General features: G+C 45.6%; 1 protein-coding gene across 1 annotated transcript; it reads left to right on the top strand.

Annotated features, from left to right (window-relative positions):
- The first annotated feature begins 2,009 nt into the window (after window positions 1–2,009).
- LOC103655045 (protein MEI2-like 4) lies at window positions 2,010–4,418 on the top strand. The gene is made up of 6 exons (XM_008681862.4): window positions 2,010–2,088; window positions 2,368–2,564; window positions 2,694–2,810; window positions 2,881–3,029; window positions 3,606–3,703; window positions 3,791–4,418. Exons 1-6 carry the CDS (start codon window positions 2,010–2,012, stop codon window positions 4,261–4,263), a joined length of 1,113 nt encoding a protein of 370 aa, XP_008680084.1. The 3' UTR covers window positions 4,264–4,418.
- The last annotated feature ends 6,420 nt before the right edge of the window (window positions 4,419–10,838 follow it).

Raw genomic sequence — 10,838 nt, 5'->3', positions numbered from 1 at the left:
ATAGAGAGGAGAGAGAGAGAGAGGAGAGAGAGAGGAGAGGAGAGAGAGGAGGGAGAGAGGGAAGAGAGAGGAGGGAGAGAGGAGGGAGAGGGGAGAGAGGAGAGAGAGGAGAGAGAGAGAGGAGAGAGAGAGAAGTAATATATAAATATATATATATATATATTATGTATACTATATATATTTATATATTTAATATGTATACAAATTTATATACTTAATATATGTATATATCATAAAAAATAATATACTAAAAATATTACTACTGGCGGTTCACAACGAAAACCGCCAATAGAAATGGCCTCCACAGTCTGTGGAAGCCATTTCTGCTGGCGGTTCTCGATGACAACCGCCAGTTGTCAACCGCCAGTAGAAATATCTCCTATATAAAGGAGCGCGCGGGGGGCTGAAAATTTCTCTAAGTCTTTGGCGCCCAGTCTTTTACACTCCCGCCGTCAGGCTGCTGAAATTTCGCCCCGGCGATCTTCTCCGCCATGCGCCGCCGTCGTCCCCGCGCCGTAGGTACGTTCCACTCTCTCTCCCTTCTTCGACTTCGATCGCGCTCGGGCACGCCGCCGCCGCCGTGCACGCGCCGCCGCCGCGCGCGTGTAAAAACCCTAGGGCGCGCATCTTTGCAGAGAGTGAGAGAGAGGGAGAGGAGATGAGAGAGGGAAAGGGAAGAGAGAGGAGGGAGAGGGAAGAGAGAGGAGGGAAAGGGAAGAGAGAGGAGAGGAGAGAGGGAAAGGGAAGAGAGAGGAAAGAGAGAGGAGGGAGGGAGAGAGAGGAGGGAGGGAGAGAGAGAGAAGAGAGAGGAGGGAGAGGGAAGAGAGAGGAGGGAGGAGAAGAGAGAGGAGAGGAGGGAGGGAAAGGGAAGAGAGGAGTAGATCACCAACATCTCCGACGATGAAGATGAGGAGATCGATTGGACGACCCTGATAGACGACGAGGAGTAGAAAAGTAGAAATCTCTACTAACTATTAAGGGGGCAGTGTAGACTGCCCCCGCTCCCTACCCGCACGCGCCAGCAAAAATCCCCCGCAACCGCCTCCCGCACCTCACGCCCCGTCGTCCTCGGCACGCCCGCGCGCCGCAGCCGCCGCGAATCCAGCTCCCGCGCGCCGCATCCGCCGCGAATCCCACACCCGCGCCAGCGCCTCCCTACTCCCGCCCGCCCGCAGCCGCAATCGCCGTCACGAACGCGCAATCCCCACCCGCCCGCCATGTTCTCGTAATGGATGTCACCGTACCGCACGAGCGCGACCTTGCCCACGACGTCGACCCCGCGGGAGGCGAGGTAAGCATAATCCTCGTTGTGGCCGTAGTTGGCGTAGACGACCTCGGCGTTGACGGAGCCGGATCCCGAGTAGGCGAAGTACGTCGGGAGGACCTCCGCGGAGGCCTCAGCGTACGGGTCGCCTTTGTAGGTCTCTTGCACCAAGGAGAATGCCCTGGCGGCAAGGCCAGGCGCCGCGGCGAGGGAGAGGGAGTGGTGTGGATGGGGTAGGAGAGGAGAACCGAGTAAGGGGTGATGTGTGCTGGGAAGGAGAGGGAGGAGAAGGCGTGGAGCACGTAGCGGGCGGCGGCCGCGTTGGCCTCGGTGCCAGCGACGTGGGGGCAGAGGGTGAGCGCGCGTAGGTGGGCCGCCGCGGTGGCGTTGGAACCGAGGGAGAGGAATAGTGCGCTTTCGACACCGCCGTTGACGCTGACGCCGACGTCGTTCCCCGCCTCTCCGCTCACCAGTACAACCAACTCCTCCACCTCCTCGCACATCAACGTGTCACGCCGCCGGTCTGTGGCCGCCAACACCGCCAAAAATTTCTCTCCCGCCTCGACGGCCCAGATCCACTCGCCCTCGCCGCCTTCGTGCCCTTCAATCCCTCACTCCCTCGCCTCCTCAGCGGCGAAGACAGCTGCGAACGGGGCCATTTTTAGGCGGGAGCGCGGGCGGCGGTGCTAGCAGATTGGTTGGTTTGAGTGGTTGGGCCGGCTCTTCAAAACGCCCTGCCGCGGCGATGGGATGCTTCCATTCCACAGCCAAGCGGCAGCATCCTGGCTACGAGGACCCCGTGCACCTCGCCTCCCAGACCTCCTGTGAGTTCACCGATCCCATCTCTTGCCCTACGCGTACGAGCTACTCGCATGAGTTCGAGTTTTTTTTCTTATTTAGTTTTCAATGATTGCCGTGGTTGGAATGGAATTGGAGAATGGAGATGCCAGATGTTTCGTCTAGATATCGGTGTCGTCTACTAGGATATCTTAGATATCTGTAGGAGCACTGGATGCATGCTGCATCATCCTTACATTTTCGGTAATTTCTAAATTGCCCTCTCTATATCTTGCTGAATACGTGCTTTTCTTTTGCTTATGTAGTTAGTGTTAGTGAGGTTGAGGCTCTATTCAAGTTGTTCAAGAGCATAAGTGGTTCAGTGATTGACGATGGCCTGATCAACAAGGTATATTCTATTACTCATCTCTGTATTCCTTGCTATATTGTCAGTTTTGTGTATGAACATCAAAACAAGCCACTCAGACGTAGAAAACTTGACATACATTACTCCATTCCGAAGGTATTCACAACTCTATGTCTTACTGGCTTGATTTGTAGACATATTTTTCCCAAGGATGCCATTATTTATGTAGTTTACAGTTTTTAGTATTGTAGTGCTTGTGCTAATTGTTACCTTTTTCTCCCTTAGGACAATCCTTCGGAGAAGGATATTAACCAGGGGATGCTTGTTATATTTAATGTTGACCCCTCTATAACAAACAATGATATCCATCAGATATTTAGCGAATATGGTGACATAAAAGAGGTATCTATGCTCTTACATTTACTACCAACTACATTCTAACTAGAACTATAATGTCTTAAATTAATTGCAGATTCATGATGCACCGCAAAAGGGCCATCACAAAATTATAGAATTTTATGATGTCAGAGCAGCCGAAGGTGCAGCTCGTGCTTTAAACAGGAGTGATCTTGCTTGCAAGAAAATAAAACTGGAGACTGGTCGTCTGAGTGGTGCTAGACGGTATGTCTTTGAAATGTGAATATTGCTGTTCATTCTCATATTTCATCAGCAATACTTCCTTTATTACTTTCGTTCACTCCGTATTTAACTGTTGATCATTTGATCACAGCTTTAGTGAACCTTAGGTCATTTTTGGCAAGCTGAACGATTCTTGCATAGGCATCACTGGTATATAGTAGCATCACTTATTCTATATGATGGTACCTGTGGATAGGATGCACATTAGTTATGTGCCTGGGTTTTTTGTTTTCTTTTTTCAAGCGGAAAATCTCTTCCTGGAGCTGTAAACATTGCACTATTTTTATTTTGTCATGCATAGATAGTTACTTAATCTTTGTTTGTTTAGTTCTGTGTGTGGGCTCTCATGTCCTAAACAAAACATTTATTCTTTTATATTGTAGTCCTAATTCTTTGTATACATTTAGGTGTGTTGATAGATACTTGTATGTTAGTTATTTAGTTTATCCAGAAAGACTAATTAATTGACGCAGCATTCTAAACTCCATTCTACAAATTTTTGAAAACATTGGTTTTAATCACTGATCTAACATTGATTTTAATGTTGTTTTATAACAGTTCAACACAGCACATGTCCAAGGAGTTGGGGCAGGAAGAATTTGGCGTATACAACCTGGGCAGTCCAAGCACAAATAGCCCTTCATTGCCTTCATTGGGTATGGTGTTTATTTTTTTCATCTTTATTGTATGTCATGTACTCATGTCTATGGATGCATTTCCTGACGTGAGGATTATTCTTCAAGGTTCATCTAATATAGTAGCAATGACATCTTGTGGACGTGAAAATGGGAGTATGCATGGTTTGCATTCTGGACTTCTCACATCAATGAGCCCGTTCAGAGAGGCTTCATTTCTGGGTCTATCATCTACCCTACCACAGAGCCTGTCCTCTCCCATTGGAATTGCTTCTGCTGCAACTCATAGTAACCAGGCTCCCCTTGGTGAGCTCAGCCACTCTCTTAGTCGGATGAATAGGCATGTGAATTATGGTTTTCAAGGCTTGGGTGCTATTCATCCCCATTCTCTTCCTGATGTTCACAATGGAGCAAATAATGGCACCCCTTACAATCTGAACACCATCACACCTGTTGGTGTCAATAAGAACTCAAGAACAGTTGAAGCAGTTGACAGCAGACATCTTCATAAAGTGGGTTCTGGCAATCTCAATGGGCGCTCATTTGATCGTGCCGGTGAAGGAGTTGTAAAGTGGTGGTGATGAACACATAATTCACACAGGTGAGATAGTCAAATGATGAATATATGCACCCTGGAAGGCTGCTACTAATTACACATTCCTTGAACCTTCCTGTAAAAGCTTAGTATGAAAGATGTAAGCTTTATTTGAAGGCAAGAATGCATGAAGATTTTTTTTCCTGGCGGAGTATAGACATGTGCTCCTCTTTCGTTCTTGCGTCGTTCCTGCATGGCCTTGAAGCAACTATTCCCCACATCAGCATCGGTGCCGCTCTTCCATTCTTCGCGTCAGTGCCTGGCTGCCTGCACCCTCCTCCTTTATCCTTGGGGTGTGGCGGCGGCGGCTCCAGATCCCTCGGGCGTCGCTATAGATGACTCCTCTCCAGTGTAGCGCGAGAGCGGGATTCGGTCGACCTGGATAGCGGCCACGTTCTCCACCAGCGCTTCATAGTGTCGCCGCACCTCCTCCTTCGTCTGCGTCGAGTGAGGATCACGAATTCACGAGATCTGCTCGGATGATAGAAAGGAGGGGCGGAGGGTTTGCTACCTGGAGTAATCGAGCTTGGGTGTGGACTTCTTCTCGACGCCGAGGACAACGGTGTTCGTGCCGCGGACGGCCTCAAGAGCGTACTCCACCTAGAAGATGTGGCCGCCATTGGCTGTGGGGCCGCCATGCCTCCAGTGGCGCTGCCCGACAAGGAGGCTGGGTATTTGAGGGATTATCGGCGAAGCATCATGACTCCCGACGAAACAGGGGTTGCGACTAGCGCGCTGGACGTTGTTGGGGGCCGCCTGATGCTGGCGGTGGCTGCTGCCTGGGGCAGCGGCAGAGCTCATGATCGTCGAGACCTTTGGTACCAGATTGGTAGGAGCCATGTTCTCTATACCGACGATATGTTTCCGTTGCAACGCACGGGCATCCACCTAGTTACTATATATGTTCTAATCTTAGTATGATATTATATATAAGAACTTAGTATGATGGACGGCGTATTATGTAAGAACTTAGTATGATATTATATATATGTTCTAATCTTTTGTTCTAATCTGATGAAAGGGGTACACAACTCGATAATATCCGTACGACTCTCCCTCTCTCCCTCTCTATACGTTCTATACGACTCTCCATCTCTCTCTCTACGTCCTATACGACTCCTCCTCTCTCCCTCTCTATACGTTCTATACGACTCTCCATCTCTCTCTACGTTCTATACGACTCTCCCTCTCTCCCTCTCTATACGTTCTATACGACTCTCCATCTCTCTCTCTACGTCCTATACGACTCTCCCTCTCTATACGTAACTCAATAATATGTGTTAAGGATTAGGGCCCGACCACATGGACTTAGGGTTAGGGTTAGTGGTTAAGGGTTAGGGTATTTGTTAATATGAATTTAATTATTGCTTATGTTAATATGTGTTAATATGTATTTGTATATATATAGCTCAATGAGTTCTCCAAACAAGGACCAAGGATTAGGGCCCGACCACATGGACAAGAGTGTTTCTCAAGAACAATCCAGCAGTGAAGGATATGAAACGCCTAGCGACCCTTTTCCTACCACTAGCATAGATAGGGCCGCTCGCCGTGAGTTGCAACGTGACCCTACTTATGATCCACAAGACCATGAGGTAAATTACACATCCTTAATTTCGTGTGTGTACCTAATTAATTAGCTGATTTCACAATGTCTATTACACATGCATGATTTCTTGTGCATTTTATTACATGAATAGGAGGTCTTGCCTCAATTTCGTGCGATGCTCGAAAAAGTTGCGGCACGATACCAAGACGCACCGGAACCGACCCAAGACGCACCGGAACCGACCCAAGGCGCACCGGAACCGACCCAAGGCGCACCGGAATCGACCGAGACAACCACCGAGAGGTCAAGGAAAAGGAAGCAGAGCGATCGGAACAGAGGTGACAGGGGCTAAACAAGTTTCCTGACAAGACATATAAAATCGCAGACGTGAGCCCGAATGGTCAGCCCCTAGCTCCAGAAGAGGCACTGCCTAAGTTCCGGAATGCACTTGGGTTCTTAGTTAGAGATAATCTTGACATCACAATCCGACAGTGGAGAGATGTATCAGATGATGTCAAGAATCAAATGTGGAATAAGCTAATAACGAGGTTCGTTTTGCCTCGGGGTTCAGAAGAACTCGTGAAAAATACACGATGAAGCAGTTTGCAATCAATTTCCGAAACTGGAGGTCTGAGATGAATACAAAGTTTGCAAAGAAAGACCTAGACCCGACGAAAAAATATAAAATCTCAGCAGGTCAGTGGGCAGTATTTCTAGAGCAGAGGAGCAGCCCTGATTTCATATCGCTAGGTGAGGCAAATTCGGAACTATCTAAGAAGAACAAATACCACCACCACCTTGGCACAGGTGGTTACAAGCGTCAGGTTCCTAAATGGAGACAAGAAGACGCCGAGAAGAAGGTTGCAGGGTTGCCGATGCTGTCCGAGCAACTTGGTGAAAGGACAGCTAATTGGATCCGTGCTAGAAAACCCCGGGAAACTGAGTCTGGTGTATCTTTTGATGATCCCACTGTCGAAGAAGCGGCAAAAAACATATATGCAATTGCAGCTAAGCAGATCCAAGGAACATTTAAGTCGCAAAGGGAGAGAGACATTCTAACGGCTGGTCTCGGTAACCCTGAGCATCCTGGTCGTGTACGAGGAATCTCATCTAAGGAAGGATGGAAGGAAGGATTCAGACCACAATGGGAAGGTCTGTACAAGAAACGTGATCGATACAAGGAAGAGATGGCGAATTATTTTAAGGAGGAGGCCAAGAAAGAGTTCAAAGGCCTGATGTCTGAAATGCTATCGAATCCTCCTCTAGAATTGATGCAGCAATTGGCGATGGCGAGTGCGATGTCTGTTCAACAGATGACCACTCCACAGATGCAAATAATTCCAGCAGCTCAACTGCCAGCTTCCACTGAGGGTACGACCATCCCAAGCTCTATCGCGTCAACAGGAAATAAGGTCCGCTATCCAGTTGATGACATCACAAGGCCTGTGGCATGCACACTAGTTATAAGATATGGTATTAACAATCAGCGTACAAAGAAAGTAGCCACAGGCCTTGCGATCCCAGGATGCAAGTTCCATGGAAACGACATTCCAGAAGAATATTGCACGGTAGAAGTGATGACAGTCGTCCAAGGATCCGAGGACGACATGCTAGACATCCCTGGGCCCGAAGGTATCGAGACACTTGGACAAGCTATCAAGAATTTTATCCTTTGGCCTCGAAGGGATGTCGAATTGGTTGATCCACCAGGACAGCCGTCGTCGCAGGCCCAACCGTCTCCGCCTTCTCAAATTGATGTTCCTATTGTACATCCATCATCACCTCCTCAAACTTCAGATGCTGCTCCTCATCCTCTTTCTGACCCTCCTTCTCCTCATCCTCATGGTGGCCCACCATCTCCGCCACATACATCGCCCTTCAGGGGTCCACCTTCTCCACAGCCATCAAGGGATCCACGACCATCAAAGAAATCTAAAGTTTCTATACCAAAATTAGTGTCCTCGTTCGAGAAGAAAAAGAAGAGTAAATCCACTGCTGGCACAGCTCGTCTTTTGAAAGGGATTGGACGGAGCCTCACATCAGACACTGTTGATTTGGCCGATCTCGAGGAGTCCACAAAAAAGGCTGAGGCAATGGCCGCAAAGATAAAGAAGCCAACTAAGGCAGATTATAAAAACGTGCCTAAAAATATGTGTCGGGCAGACCACTACTCACTTTTGAGAAACTAATGAAGGTCCCGGCTAATATTAAAAGGTTGCATGATTGGTACATGCGGTCATCTTCAGTTGGCATCGACACCATCAGTGTCAATATACCAGCCCATGCTTTTATTGGTTCAAATCAAAAATCCTTTGTTGCATTCGAGGACATGTGGTTAATGATGAACCTTCAAAGACTCGACGTGCAACTTGTAACCATATTTGCATTGTAAGTGTCACTCATACTCCACATATATGTGTTATTATTAGTGAGTTGTATAAATTTTCAATATTTGACATGCACGTGTGCGTTGCAGAATGCAACATGATCAGCAGGAGATCCTTTATGGTACCAATCCCAATGCTAGTGCCAGTAAAAGGGTTGGGTATCTCAACCCAATAAAGATATGCGAGGATAGCCACAATTTTAGAATCGGAAAAGACAACGAAGCATTACAGGGACTAACGGACGAAGAAATTGAGGTGCGTATTCAGGATCTGAAGAAGGATTTTGAAGCAAGATACGCCACCTACATAGGACACACAATACTTCAATTTCAAGACAGGGAATCCATAGTGGCCCCGTACAACTTTAAGTAAGTGTGATTTTGCATAAATAAAATTAATAATTTCAATACACATGTATCACAAGTTTGATTCGTACAGGGACCACTGGATATGCTTCATCATTTATCCTAAGGTTGGAAAGGTGCTGGTGCTCGACTCCTTGCACACCGAGCCTTTGGCCTATTCAAAATTCCTCGACATCTTAGAGCTGTAAGCCTTTTCTATGCATGCATACTTATATCGATGAGAATTGTAGAATAACATGGTGATTCTATTTGAGATGACAGGGCATTTAGGTTTTATAAGCTACGAGGTGGAAAGTACGACACGTCCAAAAAAGGCGTGCCACTAGACATCCATTATAACTGGCCGGTAAGTATGTGAATTTATGAATACATATCATACATGTACGTACATAGGACAATGTTGCAACTAAATAACCAATCTCCCGTTATGTAGTGCCACAAGCAACCACCCGGATCAGTCCTATGTGGGTTCTACGTGTGCGAGTTCATGAGAATGAACGGACGATACATCACGAACCCTGGTAAGGTATTATTAGTAATAGTCACGTATGTATTTATGTCACTAAAGATGCAAATGTGTTATTATTGAGTATAAATTGATGATGTTTATAAACTTTCTTTACAGCAATTTCAAAAAGGAAGCCCGGAGAATTTGACTGAAGGTGCATTGTATGGCATAGTTGAGGACCTGTGCACATTCATATTGAAAGAGGTCATTCCCGCAGAAGGGAAATATCACGATGCTTCCGGAACATTAGCTTTGCCAGAGTTTAGAATACTAACAGAAATTAGTAGACTATCTCTTAGCTGAGATAGTTATTAGAGCTTAAGTGAAAACTTTGATGTATATAATGTGTGATGTACATGGTTGTAAACAAGTCTTTGATGTATATAAATGTATGATAGAATTTAATTCCATGTTGCTTTTAATATCAATACTATATGTTTATCAATATCAATATATATATATATATGTTTGTGTGTGTAAATATATATAAATTTCAGTACTAATTGAAAATTTAAAAAAAGGCGGGAAAACTTCCACTGGCGGCTAAATAAAAAAACCACCAGTAAAAATATAATTTCCACTGGCGTTTTTATTAAGAAAACCGCCAGTGGAAATGCTATTTTCACTGGCGGTTCTAGAATAACCGCCAGTGAAAATGGTGATTTCCACTAGCCCCTAGCACTGGCGGCACTGAAAAACGCCAGTGCAAACAGCTCTAGAACCGCCACTATAGAGCCTCTGTGTACTAGTGTCTGGATTAGCATGGATTGGAATTAAATCCATGCCCCAATCCATACCCCAAAATAATCCATGACTACTTAATTTTTTTATTCGGTTAAACCCATCATGGAATATAACCCAAGGGTTTGGGAATTCTTTAAACTATGTAAGACATGGATTCTATCCATAGCTCATTAGGTATGGAACAAATCCATGAGATATTGCACAAGTTTACATTAGAATCCATGGATCAAAAGAATAACTAGTTTTGAAAGACACATGAATTAGTTGATGGATTTAATCTCACCATGAGATTGGGTATGAGATATGGATTCACCCAATCCATACCCGGATTAAATCCATGGTGGGATTTCATCCCATGTAACCGAACAAGGCCTTAGCTAGCTTGTCGGTGCTGATTGCTACTCCTTTCCATGTATACATGAGGACAATACTGCCACATTTGTCCATGTTATTTTGCTGATGCTTCCTAAGCCCACGCATGTATGGCCAGTGCTCTCAACGACTAACACGGCAATGGAGACGTGATGTAGTGTGCACCTGGCTGTGATGGTTTTATTGTGCCACAAAGATCGCAGTATTGCATGGCCTATATCTACCCTAGGCAGCTCGCTAGTCTGTGTGCAAAATAATGTATATACCACAGGGAGCTACCGAGCTACCACCATCTCAAAATAAAAATAAAAAAATCATACACGCACAAAAAGATTGGGTGCCCTTAAATAGTTGGATGCCCACATGCTGATGCAGTGCATTTTTTAGTACTAGTAAATGGCACGCGTCAACGCGCGTTCTTAATTATAATTTAGTTAAACTAAATTGTAGCTATCAATAACAGTAGAATTACTTAAATGAGTGATAGAAGTTGAGTCAATGGATATTACGTGTAAAAGGTTAAAATGTTCTTTCGAAGAGGAACCTTAATAACTAGTTTGGAAGCTTTATTTTTTCATGGAATTTTTATTTATCTAAAGAAAAATAAACTAATTTTCCTTGAGAAAATAGGAATCC

Source organism: Zea mays, chromosome 4 (assembly GCF_902167145.1).
Source record: "Zea mays cultivar B73 chromosome 4, Zm-B73-REFERENCE-NAM-5.0, whole genome shotgun sequence".
Lineage (NCBI taxonomy): Eukaryota > Viridiplantae > Streptophyta > Magnoliopsida > Poales > Poaceae > Zea > Zea mays.
The sequence above is the reverse complement of the archived record's forward strand: the minus strand, read 5'-3'. Positions and strand labels throughout refer to the sequence as shown.

What these genes read in the sequence shown, in the direction of transcription:
- LOC103655045 (XM_008681862.4), top strand. Translation starts at nt 2,010, where the DNA reads ATGGGATGCTTCCATTCCACAGCCAAGCGGCAGCATCCTGGCTACGAG. An exon ending in TACATTACTCCATTCCGAAG is followed by an intron (nt 2,565 to 2,693) that starts GTATTCACAACT and finishes TTTCTCCCTTAG; the next exon opens with GACAATCCTTCGGAGAAGGA. An exon ending in AATATGGTGACATAAAAGAG is followed by an intron (nt 2,811 to 2,880) that starts GTATCTATGCTC and finishes AATTAATTGCAG; the next exon opens with ATTCATGATGCACCGCAAAA.